The sequence below is a fragment of the Spermophilus citellus genome (genome assembly GCF_964194105.1).
Source record: "Spermophilus citellus genome assembly, chromosome: 1".
NCBI lineage: Eukaryota > Metazoa > Chordata > Mammalia > Rodentia > Sciuridae > Spermophilus > Spermophilus citellus.
In genome coordinates, this window is record NC_138182.1 from 177,319,893 (window position 1) to 177,337,103 (window position 17,211).

Sequence of the window (17,211 nt, forward strand, 5' to 3'; positions counted from 1 at the left end):
TATCTGATTTATATATTTGTGTTATAATAAATTTTTACTTTGTATATCTTGAATTTATATGAATATATATATAAATTTTACCATTTCAATTATTTTTATTTATTTATTTATTTTTATTTTTATTTTTTTTATTGTTGGTCGTTCAAAACATTACATAGTTCTTAATATATCATATTTCACAGTTTGATTCAAGTGGGTTATGAACTCTCATTTTTACCCCGTATACAGATTGCTGTATCACATCAGTTACACTTCCATTGATTTACATATTGCCATTCTAGTGACTGATGTATTCTGCTGTCTATCCTATTCTCTACTATCCCCCTTCCCCTCCCCTCCCCTCCCCTCCCCTTTTCTCTCTCTACCCCCTCTACTGTAAATAATTTCTTCCACTTGTATTATTTTTCTCTTACCCCTCCTTTCCTCTTGTATGTAATTTTGTATAACCCTGAGGATCACCTTCCATTTCCATGCGATTTCCCTTCTCACTCCCTTTCCCTCCCACCTCTCATCCCTGTTTAATGTTAATCTTCTTCTCAAGCTCTTCGTCCCTACCCTGTCCTTACTTACCGAGTAATCAATTATTTTTAAGTTATTTTGTTTCACAGGGCTAAGTATGCCCTCATGGTTGTATGCTGAATTCTTGCAGAATTGAGACTCTATACTAATCAAATAAATCTCCATTTCTCCCTGTCCTTTATTTTTAAAAGAAATAAAAATGTTTTCTAATGGCAAGATTCCCTTGCTTTGTCTTTTTTCCTTTTTTTTTAATTATGAAGAAAACATGTTCTCATTAGAAAAATCTTCATTTCATGAACAAGATGGGTTAATACAATTTGCTGTGAAGTTTCAGTCCCCCTGATGAGGCCCTGGGAAGGGCCTGCACTTGCTCTATTGTTCACAGAGAGAAAGCAGTTTTCGTCTTTTGGGTTCTGGATATTTTCTAAAGAAGAAAATATTATTCATTTTTTTCATCTGCATTATTTATAAAAGAGGCAGTAAGAGCATATCAATGGTCTTATTCATCAAGATTTCATATTTTGTTTTAGAATAAAAAATTAGAAGCGACTGAAATATAATATTCCTTCTGAACAAGGAATTCTTTATTTGGGCTACATGGACAGGACCAAAAAGAGTGCTTCACATCCTCAAAGCATATGTAACTCTGTGCACATATGTGCCTAGTGTGTGTATCTGTGGGTAAGAGAATTCACAGATTTCATCAAGTACTGAAAGGAGTTTGTGATGCTCATAAATCACAAGAGTAAGGCTATTTTAGGTCACAAAACAAATCCTATAACAGATGTAACATAATGTGAACTCAATTTCAGGTCTCTTTGTAATCAGAACCTGTTAACTTTAACGAAACTATGGAAATACATATGGTTTAGAAGGTGCCTTCCGATTCTGTTTGTACAAAGTTTCTGAGGACCTATAAAGTGATGTGATTTGAGAGAACTGGAATAGTTTAAAGCAAGTTACAGTCTCTTGCTACTTTCTAACATCCACCAGGATCCTCATCAAAGAAAAAAGAACAAGGCCCCAAAGCACAAAGCAATATATTATGAGTCAGCATAAAAGTGTTAAATTAACCACTAAAATTTTACTTTCTTCTGATTTTTACATAAAACCAAATCCCAGGATTTTTGTTTTTGATAGAACTTCTAAGCTGACAATTCTGGTGAGAGTATTAATCGTGCCTGTTTTCTCACCATTTATTTCCCCATCTGTTTAGCATAGCACTTGACCAATAGTGAGCTCTCAATAAATATTTTTTTAACTTAAGTGAATTAAATTGATTTAAACTGAATTAAAATAAAAACTGGCATATTAAGAGTTTGGGGAATAATTACTTAAAGGCATTTCTGAAGCGATCGAATGTCACACAGTCATGTCAACTTCTATGACAACAAAGTTTTTATAAATTAAAACCTGAGTCAATAATTCCTTTCCAAAACTTCTTTCATCTATGGGTGATGCAACAGAATGAAAAAAATAGTCAAGTTTTTTTGCAGGATTAAATAAAGGCTGCCCCTTAACAATGTATTTTTTTTTCCCCTAGAAAAATAGTATCCTGGACTCTTGCTAAGGCAGACAACTTGATTGACAGTATAGGACCACCTTGGACTAGGTCCAGAGAAATTCAAGGGCCACAGTTCAGGAAATGACACCTGATAATCATTTTATAATTAACAGAGATCACTTAAATTGAGGTGGGGATTATTCTTTAGATTTTTGTAAACCAGTAAAACTTTTCACTCCAAAATTATCAGGGTTAGGTCTCATAGGACTGCCAACTTTTCATTTCCCTTCTCTCAAAAACCAACAAAACACAAGGGTTTCCATATACTACCATCATCATTTATTAAAGAAAAATCCTCTTAACACCAAAAAAAGAAAAAAAGTAGTCCGATCATAATCTCAGAATAAAGAACTGTCTTATTAATGAAATAGGTTTTGCTTCGTGAAGAATTCACAATATTGTCTTTCAAATCTTATTTTTGTCCTGACCATTGAAAATGTTATCACAAACCAACACTGCTCTCTGGGCTGGCATTTGGGAACCACCAGTAGGATTAACCCACGTTGGGCTGAGGTTTCTTTTTCCCCTATCTCCTACCCTCTCTCCACCCTTCCTCCTCTCTGCTCTTCTCAGGAAAAGCTAGTGTCTCTGCACCTTTTATTCAGGTTCTTTTGCCCTTTGGCTTCTCACTGGGTTCAGCCCAAGGTTTAGCCCAGGCAGGAGAATGGAGGGTAAGAAGAGAGAAGGTGGGGCTCTTTATTCCACTGCTTGGGCACAACTGGCAGTGGCTGTATTCCCCTCCTCCAGCTGTCCCCCCAGCTTCTTCAGGTCAAAGTAAGGCAAAGGGCACCTGCACTTCCAGAAGGTGCCTAACTATCTTTTTTTGATGCCTTTAACAATACCCACACCTTTGGGAATGGTCCCTCATTTAACTCTCCTCAGTTCTCAATTAGTATAGCCATCTGATTCACCACTAGAAAATATATTCTTTGTTGAGAGGTGAAAACGCTGAGACCCAGACAAATAAAGTAGCTGACCCAAAGTCACATGGTTACTTAGAATCAAGTCAGATCCAGAACATGGCCCTCCACACAACAAGCAGGGTGCTCCTTAGTGCTCACCGGCATCCTCCCATGGCTATCTTCTGCCCAGTCACACTGATGGACATTCTCTACAACCTCTAGTGATAGTTTGTTTTGTATTCTAACTTGAACACTTTATTGAGTGGCTATTAAGGTAACCCCAAACAGAGAGGAGTGCTTTTTTTTTAACCAGGAAAACTAAGTTTTTTAAGTTTTTGCCTACATAGAAAGAGACTAGGAAACTATTTAAAAAGCTAAGCATGAAAGCATATGAGAGTGATGAAATTTCCCCCATGCAGTGAATTCTGATCATGAAAGATGAAAGGGGGGGATGACATAAATCTGCCCAGCATAAGGGGCTGAGGCATGGGGGGCAGGTAGAGCAGATGATGATCAACTGGGGAAAGACTTGAATCTTCACGAGAAATATAAGCGGGTTGCAGAAGGGTAAGGAAGTCTAGGCACATGGGTGTCTGTCAAGCAGGGGGAATGAGAAGCGCACAGCAATAATGAGCAGATGAGATATCAAACAGGAAGCCCAAGCACTGAAAATTGTGTTGAAAGCACATTTTATCTAGCAGGAAGTTACTGCACCTCTGAGGAGGGACTGCTTCTGAGACCCTGGCATATTAGGGGCCTCAGATTGTTTGAGACATTTAGTTCTCTAAAACTGACCTCTTTTGAAATGTTCCTCTACAAAGGTGGACTTTGTTGTAATCATACTTTTATTTCACAATCTTGTTCTTAAATAATTGCACACTCACATATTTACTACATTTACTTTTCTCTTAATTACATACTTGACTGAATTTCCCAATGTTTTTTGGTCACTTGATGTCACACACTCGGTGTCCCTATGGATATTCTGTTTTACAATAAGCTAGAAAGTTTAAATATCTAATTCTCTTTAAAGGAATTGGCATAATGGAATTATTAACATCTATTGAACACTTCATCTGTTGAAGTATTTTCCCACTTTACTTGATTGATTAACATTCAGTTGTTAGAACAACCCTATTATCTCCCCAAGCTTGTGGCCATCTCCTCACCCTCTGCTGTGCTGCCTGGCCCCTATCCCTGGCAAGCAGTACTTCCCTGGAGCTCTGATCCCTGTCAGTGTCCCAGGCTGGATACATGGAAAGTTTTGCACAATGAAGTCACTGTTTCAGCTTCTCAGCATGAAGGACGGTTCCTTCTGATGCAACCACCCTGCCTTGACTTTTGACCCTTCAATCAATCAACAATTATTTATTGGGCTCCTATAAAATGTTCTGCAAGGACCCATCTGGCCTCTGCACACAGGAGCTATTCTAGGTGTGGAAAATGCAGTTAGATCATGGAGACCTTGAACTGGTTCACAAGGATAGGAGGAAGAAGAAGGAAGTCACTTGAGGACAAAGAAATAAAGGCTTAAAAGCAAGGAAGGGAATAATGAGAAGTACTAGGATAGGTTTGAGAAAATGTGAATTTTCCTCTAACTTCTCAAGTGGGAAACCTTTTTTAGTCAAAAGGAAGACCACTCTTACAATTTCATATAAAATTTGTTCAGTTAGTAAGCTATAAACGCAAACACACATTCATTACAGTGTCTAGAGTCTTTAGTTTGTTAAATTTTTAATATTATTTAGAGTTAATTCCATCCTGTTAGTTACATGTGTTTATATTATTGCATTGACACATAGAAAATTTTAAGACAAAAAATAGTAATTAAGTATTTGTTCCATGTGTACATGTTACAAGTAGGTAACAATAGATCCCATCAATATGTACAAGCATAATGCATCAATAAAAAAAAAAGGTGGGGAAATAGGAATTAAAACTGGGAATTGTTAAGTTGCTGAATCCCCAAACTCTGATGTCTCCTGTATTTTCAGCATTTTGATGTCATGGAGGACTATTAATTAATATAATTCACTCATACATTGCTTCACCACTAAGAGAATGTTTATTTTTATCATTAAGACAAATTGCATCTACATATACCTGGAAGCAGTATTATATTAATGGTAGAAATCCTATCTGTCTATTCTTCTGCCACTTGTAGCCTCCAAAATGGGACCTACCTTTTTTGGGGGTCTTTGAAACCACACATCCAACTCCATGTTTTACTTATTTCTAAAGTTCTTCTTAATTTAATTTTTATATCTTGGCTTATTGGGGTTTCCTCCTATTGAAAAGTACTTATCCTTATATAAGAATTTTCTCTTAAGAAAGTGGGGAAGCAGCACTGGATAGTCCTAAAAAGCAGGGAGGAGGGATAGCCTTAGAGCTGGCAGGGAGAGCTTGCATCCGGGGTGAAGGTGCAGAAGACAGGCTGTATTAAGAGTTTGCTTAGGTCTCTAACACATGACAATCTCCTAAATTTACCTATATAAGAAGTCCTATGTTAAAATTGTGGAACCAACCTTCAGTAGATGAATGAATAAAGAAACTGTATATATACACAATGGAATATTACTCAGCATTAAAAGAGAATAAAATCATGGGATTTGCAAGTAAATGGATGGAATTGGAGCATATTATGCTAAGTGAAGTAAGCCAATCCCCAAAAAACAAATGCTGAATATTTTCTCTGATATGAGGATGCTGATCCATAATGTGGAGGGCAGGGAGCATGGGAGGAATGGAGGAACTTTAGATAGGGCAAAAGGAATGAAGGGGAAGGGAGGGAACATAGAGGTAGGAAAGATGGTGGAATGAGATGGACATCATTACCCTAAGTACATGTATGAAGACACAAATGGTATGACTCTACTTTGTATACAACTGGAGAAATGAAAAATTGTGCTCTATATGTGTAGTATAAATTGAAATGCATTCTGCTGTCATGTATAACAAATTGGAATAAAAAATAGTCCTATGTTATTTAACAACAGTCTATTCTGTTAAACCTGTTTCATTTGGCTTTGCATTTACAATGTTTTTGTCTTACTGGAAATGGTTGTCTTTCTTGGCTGGGGAAATTTTGGGTGTTTGGAGAAATAGGCCTAGAAGTTTATTGCAGGATTTTGTTCGTACTGATTTTTAAAATTTCCTCTTGAGTTCAAACATCAGACAAATAGATTCTCCCTGGAAATAGCAGTCCAGATCAGGAATTCCCAATCTTTTGAAATGACCTAACCTTTTGACAATTTTCCCTTTCTGCATAAAATGTTTTATGGCATATATTTATCTCCAAGTAGAAATAAACCACACTTCATTTTAAGACTTGTTTCAGAGGAATTTTTAGACCCTGTCTTAAATTACTTGAATCATCCTGGAATAAAGAAGATCATTGGTTCACTTAATTCTTAGTGTCACCATTCCAGCCCCAAATGCTCATCCCATAAATACAAACCTTTGGGGGTAATTATGCAGCTGTATATGACAGAGCTTGACTTAGGGGTCCATTGTTGGTCTCAGCAGCTGTCTATGCCCCTCATCCCATGGAGTTCCATTTATTTCAGAGGGCAGTGTCAGAAACACAAGATTCAGCATACAATGTGAACAACTATAGGAACTGTATGAATGCTTTATTTTTATAGCTGGTCCGTGTACCACCAGATGGCTCTATTGTATCACCAGGAAATGCACACATGTGTAAAATCGGTAGTGTCATAAACCAAAGGGTAAAACAAAGCAACTGGGAGATCTTTAAAATAGGAGTACTGTTCATTCTTTATGGGGTTAATCAGAGGCAGCTGTGCCAGCAGGAGCATTCACCAGGAAGGAGAACACACCCAGGAGGCTATGGGAAGGTCATAATGCTAAGGCGTATGAGGTTTTCCTTTCTAAGTTTTCATATTGCTCTGTAAATATTAATTGTCACATTAGCCAGAGAGTACTTAGAAGTGCTCTCATATCAATGGAGCTTGTTACTACTTCCATACCAATTTTACATACTTTGCCTGCAGCTTAGTAAAAGTAACTTTGGAATAATTTTGAGAGGCAAGGTCTACACATCTGCTGATTTGAGTTGTATTAATCATGCTCTGAGGAAGAATGATAAGATTCTAAAATGTGGCGTCTTTGCTTTAATAAATTGTGATAAGAAGGTGAAGATCAGAGGGAACAAGGGCTTCTCTGAGTTTCAATGATTCTTTACCTCTGACAGGTAAAAATGAAACACACAGGTATTTTGGTGACATCTCCCATTAGGAATATGAAAATTTGACCCCAATCTCTTGAAGTTAGAACAAAAGTTGTAGATTAGTTAAACTCAAACATGAGTCATCTTATTCTAACTTGCTAAAACTGTTTGTTAGTTTTAGCAAGTTAGAATAAAAATTATTATGTAATTTTTATTCTGCCTTCAGTCTGTAAATTGATGTACAAGACTATTGTTTTTATAAGGTTTTGCCATTTTAGCACTTTGTTAAGGGGAAGATCTGTGTGAGTTTATTAAGCCTATCCTTAGTCCATAAAACAGTTCAAGGTGTGCTCAGGAACTACTCCTGTCCAAAGTAATACTCAATTATTGTTTTAAAGAGAGAGTCGCTGGACACTGGACAGATGGCGTTGACTTTGGCCCAACTTGAGACCTTGGAACTTTGCCTAAAGGAAGCAGAAGAAAAGACTAAAACCTTATCGGAACAGGTAATACCTGTTGGGGGAACTGGAAATATATGTTCCTCAGTGTGCAGTATAGCAGTGTAAATTTAACACATTTTAACTGCTGTCCCATTGACCCCCTCTCACGCACACACACAAGCACATGCACAGAGTTTCATTCAGTACTTATTTTGACCTTTTACTTTTCAGCCTTTAACACTTTTTCACACTTATATCTTATTTGATTTTTATTCAGTACAGGCCATGAGTTGGTCAGGACTTCCTTAAGCATGTGGTTTTCTTGAATAAGCAAGGCCTATTTGCATTATAAACAGATAAGTCCCAAAATGAAATAAAACCTATGGAAGCCACACAGAATAATTTTCTTGAATTATGTAAAGAAAGTTTACTTGGAAGAGAGCTTTTCAAATATTGACTTTCCTCTAGAGTTTTTGAAATCCACAGACGCAATACAGGTCATAAGTGGAGCCTGGCCTATGCAGGTGACGTGGACACTCTGTAGGTGGGTGCTTTCATGTGTGACAGGTCCTTGATTTCAGATTTGGTATCAAAAGAGCTCCCACCAGGGACCGGACTGTTTCCCAATAAGATTACACTTTGCAAGCAGTACAGAGCAACATGTACCACTGTTGTTGATGGCTTTTCCCCACAGTAGGGTCTTGGCCCCTGGGAGCAAATCTCCCTGAAACTGGGTCACTCCTGTGGGCATGGGGGCCAATGCTCATTCTCAGTTCCAGTCAGTGGAGGATCAAGGACAGAAGAGACCTTGAAATGTTGAAAATATTAATTTCTCGTGAATTGATACATTTGGGTGAGACTATTTTAGAAATTTGAAAAAAAAATTTATGTTTTTTTTAAGAAACAAAGGTATTATATTTGTACACTAAAATCTTACTGTACCAGAATTTCATAAAAATGTTTTTTTCCAGAAATTTGGGGAAAGAGGCACTTATGAGAAAAAAATGTATAATTAATATGTAATATAGTAATTATGTGTCAATAAACAAATTGTCTCCATTTTTTTCCAACTTACAAAAAAGTTATATCCCTTACTTTGGCTTTTGTTTAATATTTACTGTGCAAGTGGCTCACCAGGGGACTTGGGGTTTCCTCTAAAACAAATAAAAGCAAACCTCAAACTGTGGCAAAATTATGAATTATAAAGAAAATAATGATGAATATGAGGTACCATTTCAAAGCACTCCCCCTCCAAAAAAAAAAAAAACCTAAGAATTTCAGAGCCTGCAAATCAGGAAGAATTTTAGCTTACTAAAAGAGATTATTCCTGCCCTAAGATATATGTTGATTTTATATTTGATTTGTCATTTAAATAAGTAAAACTCAACTTACTTATAAAAGAACACTTGTACTTTGTTCATTAAAAATATTTTTATTAACTAAAAATAGCCCCTAATATTTAAGATTCTTCACTGGATGATCTCTTTATGTAACACCAAATAATTAGATATATTCATTTTTTCAGTGTTTAGCAGATTAAATATATAAAACTGGATTTCACTCAGCTTCTTTGTTTCTACCATAAGTGAGGAGTTGGTTAGGTGTTTGAGGAAGAAAGACAAAAGCCAAAGCTTCTCTATCCAAGTAGTTCACAGACAACAGAATGATTGGAGGAGAGGGAGAGTAACATGAGCTGCTTTTATGAAGATGAACTGTGCAATAGCATTAAGTTGTGGGGTCCATGTATGTTAATGTCCTAAAACATGGTTCTTGAAGTTGTCAGATTTGCATAGCCAAGTAAATTTAATTGAAATTTGGCAATGGTTTGAGGAAAAGGAGAGTATGATGTGTAACGGTACATTACAGCATTTTCAATATTACATTTTTAATTAAGTTGAACATTTTATTAGATTTGGCTATTTCAAAACAGGTCAATTAAATCAGACACTGTTCTCCAAGGATTTAATCCTGAGAATTTTTTGCTCTCTCCAGTGTTTTAGACTTGTCTTATCCTTGAAAAGATAAAAACTAATAGCAGCCCCCATGTGCCCGATTTTAAAACTTATTTTTTTTTAATTAGGTGAAAGAAGGATAGAGACAGGGACAGGGGTGCAACTGACCTTTCTCAAGGGTGTTTTTAAGGATATTTCAGAATGGAACAGAATGGGCATCTGTCTCAATCAAACATTTGTCCACTGGGTGCCACTGTGTTCCTACTAGGCTGTGCGACTCAGCAATTGCACAAAGAGAGATTATCTTTATCATTAAAGACAAAGATTACTCTGTGTGTGTGTGTGTGTGTGTGTGTGTGTGTGTGTGTGTGTGTTTGAAGGAATAATTTCACCTACTTTATATGTTAAGGCTCTTTTAAGTATCACATATTTAAGATTTGTTATAAGGATGTTGGGACTGCTAGCTGGCTTTCACTGTTAGTCATGAGACTGAGTGCTGGGCAGATGGGCTGGCTTGGTGGGCTGGAAGGGATTTTTGAAGAGCAGAATAAATAACAAGAACAAAGGTTTATGTGGGAACAAAGGAGTGGTAGCTCCCAGTATTATCAGCCAGTGGATCTTGCCTTTGAGGAAAGAGTAAATTTCATTAATGGCCAATCTCTACCTCCTGGCTTTGCCTCTCAGAGAAGAATTAGAATTAACTCAGAATAGAAGGTAGAGACACCTGGGTGTTGTCCACATTAAGCATCAATCAGTCCTGGGCCTCAGTTTGCAAGGTCTCTCTTGGCTCATGTTTTAGTGAGTTTTCACTGCTGTGACTAAAAGATCCGACCAGAACAAATTGTAGAGGATGAAAAGTTTATTTAAGTGTTCATGGTTTTAGAGGTCTCAATCCATAGACAGCAGGCTCCATTCATTCCTCAGGGCTCAAGGTAAGGACACCATGGTGAAAGAGTGGCGTGGCAGAAGGAAGCAGCTCATATGATAATCAGAAAACAGAGAGAGAGGTCTCCACTTACCAGATACAAATATATACCCCCAAAGCCAAGCCCTCAATATCCACATCTTCCATCCACACCCTGCCAGCCTTCAGTTACTGCTCAGTTAATTCCTATCAGGGGATTAATTCACTGATTGGGTTTAGGCTCTCACAACCCAATCATTTCTTCTATGAACCTTCCTGCATTGTCTCACACTCGAGCTTTTGGGGGACACCTTACATCCAAAACATAATAGCTCACTATGAAAAAGAAAAAAAATACAGAAATAATGAAAAATAAGGATATTGCACCATTTCCTCTGGTGCAATCACACACTGAACAACTTTGTTGGGCTTTACTCTAGTTAATTATTCTTTATTTCTCTGCAGTCATGTCATTATTGTCAAAATAAAAAAAAATGAGATCAGAACAATTTGGAATTAAGATTTATAATCTGAGCTAGTCAAAGCTAAACCCCCAAATAAAACTAGTGACAGGGTATTCCTATGTCTTCACTCAGTGGCTTATAAGACCAGTTAGGTGATATGCAAAGAAAATTACTCCCCCTTTCTCTTTTCCTGCCTAAGGTTCTCCCCTGTCTTAAATAACAACAGATGCAACAGAGAATGGAGTGAGGGGAGTGTCTAACTCACATCATACAGGAATGCATCCCTAGAAATGGAGCCCTATAACACATTAGAAATGGTGGATAGTGAGGGGAGGAATTAACATTTATTAAGCATCTACAGTGTTCCAGGCACTGTGTTTCATTTGATCCACACAATAACCCTATGGAAGGTTCTATTAGGTCATATAGTTAGTATGGTGAACCTGATATAGGTACCCGAGTATTTTTAAAATTCAAAGCCCCAATTATTAAGAGGATGTGGTCATAGGCCATAGAGACGCAAGAAGTTTCCTACACTGTAACACTGGACAGGAAGAATTTCTCTTGGTTTCCAGACTGGAATGTGGAGGCCTTGTTAGGCAGTTTGTGTACCCCCACACCCCCAGTTCCCCCCCCACACACACATTCCCAGGTTTCCTGATACAGAGGATCTGGGGTAGAGATGAAGAATTTGTATTTCTAACAAGATCGCATTTAATTTAAGCACCAGAGCTAATGCTTTGGGCAGAGGATCCTTGTTACCTTTGTTTTGTGCTTCATAGCTCAAAGGAGTGATATAATAAGTGAGCATTAGGTTTGGGGTCATAAAACAGACAACTCAAATAAAATTGACCTAAAGAGGTAGGTGTTGAATTTCCACTCTTATAAAGTCAGTCTGGACACAGATTGTTAAAGGAATGAGCACTATCCAAAATAAACCAACAAAACTAACAGAATAGGAGTGGTGATTTCTCAACCCTCGAAGGCCAGGGCTCTGCTTCTTTTGTGTTCACAAATAGGGCTTCCATCCATCCTCAAGGTCCCAGATGACTCTGCAGCTATAGGCTTCTTATTTACATTTCAGGCAGCATGGGGAAGAAGAGGTAAGGCAAGAAAGACCCAGAGGGGCAACTGCAGCCCTTTTCAAAGGGTTTTCTGGAAACCTTGATTCTTATATACTACTGAACCCTTTTATTTGTAAATAAGAATCCCTTATCCTTATATAAGAGAGGGTTGCCTTTCTTATCCCACCCTGTGACCATGCTATTGTACATAGTGCTTTGTCCTGGTAAACTTGATGTTTTGGATGTAGATATCCAGTTTTCTCAGAATCACTTGCTGATGAAAGAATTCTTTCATGATCCTGACACTGTTGACAGAATGAATGAATGAATGAATGAATGAATAAATAAGTTTGTCATAGATGCATTGATTTATCCCTGAACTCTTAATTCCATTCCACTGGTCTTACTGTGATGTTGGCAGGTACTGTTGATTGGTAGCCTCAGTCATCAGGTTGGTGCCTAAGAAGAGGCTTGGACACTACATACAAAAGAGAAAAATATGGGGTGTATTTGTTTTAGCATCTCAAACTGAGGCAAATGAAATGAGGTCTTCTTCATTTGGTTTCTCAGTTCTCCAATCCCTGAAACAATGACAATGCCTTGTAAAGATCCATTAGAAACTGGATGCCCTTTGAATATAGAAAAGATGTAGGAAGTATGATGCACACACACACACACACACACACACACACACACACATATACAGTTCTTATGTCTCTATATATATGCACACACACACACACACACACACACTTGTGTCTATTCTGACTGGCTCCTCCACATGCAGCTCCCCTACAGACTCATTCTGGCTTATTGCATGAACCCAGTTTGGGGGGCCAGTGGCTGTTCATAGTCAAGACCAAGCCACATTTAGCTACAGGTTTTTGTTAGTTTTGTTGGTCTATTTTGGATAGTGCTCGTTCCTTTAACAAGAATTCATTGAGGACAATGCTGAATCTTAAATTCCACTGAGAAGTCTAGTTATGGAGAATAACCATTGAGTTCGGCTTTTAGAAAATGGTGATTGGAGGTGTGTGTGTGTGTGTGTGTGTGTGTGTGTGTGTGTGTGTGTGTGTTATTCCTATGGTTTTTCAAATTAAGCAAGGAAAGCCAAGGCCAAGCTATTGCCCCAAGTTAGCTCCAGGTTCTTGGGACAAGGTTTTGTCTTCAATATGAGGTTTTTAAAGAAGTTGAGGCTTTTCTCCTTAGAATTGCTTTGGCCCTAATGTAACAAGAGAATGCTATAAGCAAAGAAATAAAGCCCAAGTAGCAGCTGGAAGGATGGAAGGAAACAGATCACAGTAATGGAAAAGGGAGGTTTCTGACAGCTTACTTTCTCCTGGGAGTTATAAATAAAATAAAGTTATAATGCCTGAGCCAGAAACAAACAAAAGGCTCCCCCATGCCCCCCAAAACGAACAAAAAACTATATATTGTTTGATTCTGATAACCAAGAAATTATTAATCATTTCAAATAATGAGGATAAAGTCTCAATATTTTCCTTTGAGGACATTTTAGTGTTGGCTGTATTTTTTCTTTAATTTTAAGAATAGGAGAAATGTGTACTGAGTGGCCAAAAAAAAAAAAAAAATGATTAGATGCATTCTGAGATTGCCCAAAAAATGTTCTGGTTCCTCTTTATTGTTCAAACGCAACAGTGGCTCCCTTGATGTCAGTTTGTTTGAAGTAAGTAATGTGCCCTTGGTAGGAGTATTCATTTCTGCAGACGCTCCGAAATTATGCTTGATATGCCACTCTGAAATCATGAGGTTTTATGAATGAGTTTTTGTTTTCTCATCTAGTTTGAACTCTACTTTAATGCCATAAAATCACAAGAATACTGTTTGACCTGGAATGGATTTCCTTGTCACCATGAAACTTAGTTATCAGGAACTTCATTAAAGAATTTTGTTAGAGTTCCAATTGATTTTAAAGCAGGAGTTCCCTCTTTAATTAAAAAACCAACAACTTCCTATCTTAGCAGATGTTAATTCCACCCCACCCCCATTACTGGAGTTGTTGGGCATAAATTGGAGAATGAAAGGGAAAAAATACAAGCTGCTGAAATGATGTGTTGATTCAGAGTTAGGCACAGTGACAAATCAGCTTCTGTTGTTACTGTTGTCACAGGCTGGATGTGTGGACTGCTGGCCTGTTACATAACTAAAGGCTTCCTTTTGCTTGTAAATGTCAAGATCAAACAGAGGTCAGTTTAAATAACTGACCCGGTGCTAATTAATGTGATTTTCCAATATAAGAAAAATCAAAAGGCCTTGTCCCCTAAGAGTCATGGCTCTGCTGATATAAGCAGTTGTCTTTGTATGCATTTTCTTCATAAGGTTTTCTCTGAGATGGTGAACTCACTTTGACTTTTCATAGTGTTTAAAAGTAAAATAGAAAGTTGGTATCTTTGCCCATTTTGAGTTGCTATAACAAAATACTTGAGGGTAAGTACTTCATAAAGAAAAGTGGTTTCTTGGGGCTGGGATTGTGGCTCAGTGGTAAAGTGCTTGCCTGGCACGTGTGAGGCACTGGGTTCGATCCTCAGCACCACATAAAAAAATAAACAATAAAGTATTGTGTCCATCTACATCTAAAAATATATTTTTTAAAAAAGTAGTTTCTTTAGCTCACAGTTTGGGAGGTTCAAGAGCATGGTAACAGCATCTGCTTGACCATGGTGAGAGCCTCATGGTAGGTGGGACCACAAAGACAAGAGTATATAGGAGAGTAACAAGTGGCATGTACAGAACAGGTATTCTGGGAAGGTTCTCAACTCATTTATAGCAAGCCATTTCAAAGAGAACTACCCACTCCTACACAACCTGACCCACTCCTGCAATGCAATATTACTCCATTCGTGAGAGAGGAGTGAGGACAGTCCTAAGTACATTCTGTTAGGCTCCACCCCTCAAAGTTTTCCCACCTCAACACCGTGACACTGGGGATCAAACTTCCAGCACACAAACAGCAGCAGTTAGGTATATGCTCGTATTCAATTATTCATTTATTCTTTCTGTAAATATTTATTGAACCTGTATTTCGAGCGAGGCATTCTGCTACTCCCCTGTATTTAACTCATGTAATTCTCCAGTTCTGGAAAACTGTGTTTGCCATTTTGCAAATGACGAAAGTTCCCCTGTGGGCTTGCAGTCCTCTTGTCTGCTCCTTTTCTGCACCCTGGCTTTAGAGCACACAATCTGCTGAGGATGACCAAGTCTTCCTTGTTAGTCCAGGTCTTCCTGCTGCCCCTGGACCTGATGATATAACTGCCCCCTGAGCAGTCCCACCTTGGTTCTTCCAGTCAACTCAAGCTGTCCTCCAGAATTCAACTTGACAACTTCCTGCCCCAAACCTCTTTCTTCTCTCATATCCCCTAGACCAATAAGAGGTCATGAGCTACCTTATGGCTAAAATCAGAAATCTATGCTGCTTTGATTCTTTGCCCTTCCTTTCCCACATCCAACCAGTTGCTGAGTACTACGATGAAGGATGCCTCCCAGAAAGTTCTCAAATTCGTTGATTCTTTTGTTGGTTTTCTTTTCTGTCTTCATCATCATCACCCTTATTCAGGCCACCATTTCCAGCAGCTACTTCTCACTTGACCCTCATTAGGACTTCTCAGCAGTTAAGCCCGGGTGAAGATTTTATAGTACATACTCCATGTTTCTTCACAGCTTAAAATTCTAACTTGGCCCCCATTTACTGTCAAAGTCAAACGTGTGCTCCTTAACAGATTTTATAATGCCACTTTTACTGACCACCTGTTTATATCTCTATTTCTGTGTCACACCACACCCTGTCTCACACATTTTCAGTCCTTGAATATGCTACTTTTATTAAAAAATAAACAAAGGCATTGTTCCTCGGAGTTGAATTTTAAGTAGTATATTTTTTCCTCTGCTTCTGCCCAGAATCTCTGCTCTGCTCCTACCATCTCCTCTCACCCAGGTTCTCGTTATTTAAAAAAAAAAAAAAAACCAACAAGAAACTCCTCCTTTTCAGATCTTCAGTTAGATAACACTGTCCCCCAAATGCTTTTATTCCTCCTTCAATTAGGCTTAGATGTCCTTCCCAGGTGCCCTCAGTAACTTTCTCCCACTTCCCATTCTCCACTAATTAAAATTGTGTGCATCTCTTAGTATACCATGCACCTCATGGAGGAAACGCAGATACCAATACCCCTGAGGTCCCAAATCAAGTTAGAGTTCATCCACTTCTCTCTGATGTCAAAACCCATGTCCTTTCCATTGTCGCACTTGGAGTCGACCTGTTGGCAATGAGGAGCTATGGGAAGGTTTGAAGGAAACCAATTTATGCAGATTTGTGTGCAAGAGAGAAAACTCTGAGGATACTGAGAAGAACATGTTTGAGAGATCAAAACCAGGCATTTAAATGTGTGGGCTCTTGCAAAAATCTGGTTCAGAAATGGGAAGGGCCTAAATCAATGTTAGAAGAAGAGATAAGAAATACTTAAGAGTTGGATTTGGTGATTAAGTGTAAGGGCTGAGGGAAAAGTAGAATTCGAGATTGATCCTAAGTTTCAGGGGACTACGTGATCTATGATCATCCCAACTATCTAATATTTGAGTCATTGGATTTTAAAGATGATTAATTTCCTAAGGGAGACTCCATGTAGGCTCAATCTACCACTTAGTTATGGAGTCTCCATGCAAGTTTTATCATTTGGATTTCTTTATTTAGGTCTTCTGAATCCTGTAGTCCGGGGCTATTACTCAGATCCTGTTGTGAGAGTGCTGTATCATTAACATAGACCAAACATTTGTATCTTTCCACAATGTTAGAATTTATTGAATAACAATAAATTCATAGACTACATCACTTTCTTCAGTGGCCATTCACTGAATACTTTTGGGTCACCTGGTAGTCATAAGCCAGGCAATCATAGGTTCTTTTATTCCAATCTTAATTTCTAATATTTGTAACACTTATCACACTTTACACAAACATGTTTACATGTATATGCAGATTACATAAAGGCTAGGAAAGGGTTAAGGCAGCCACAGGGGTTCAGGAGGCTGAACTGAGAGCAAAGGCAGAAGAAAGAGTCACTGTAGGTGATAAGATTAGGAAGCAGCCAAAAACCTCACTGAGGGGCAAAGCCCTTAAAGCTCAGGAGCTTATTCTAGGCCAAGGTCCTGATGGTGGCAGTTTCAGGGTGTCAGTTTGGAGTGTCAGCATGAAATGTCAT

The 17,211-nt window shown here is 38.1% G+C and overlaps 1 protein-coding gene across 1 annotated transcript in view; it reads left to right on the plus strand.

The window, feature by feature from the left end:
* The window catches only part of CCDC192 (coiled-coil domain containing 192), a gene marked incomplete at both ends in the record, with an annotated part of 189,763 nt that overhangs the window by 18,586 nt on the left and 153,966 nt on the right, over positions 1-17,211 (plus strand). The window contains one exon of the mRNA XM_081283058.1: positions 7,573-7,680. Within this exon, the coding sequence (XP_081139184.1) occupies positions 7,573-7,680 (108 nt within the window). The remainder of the gene's footprint in view (positions 1-7,572; positions 7,681-17,211) is intronic.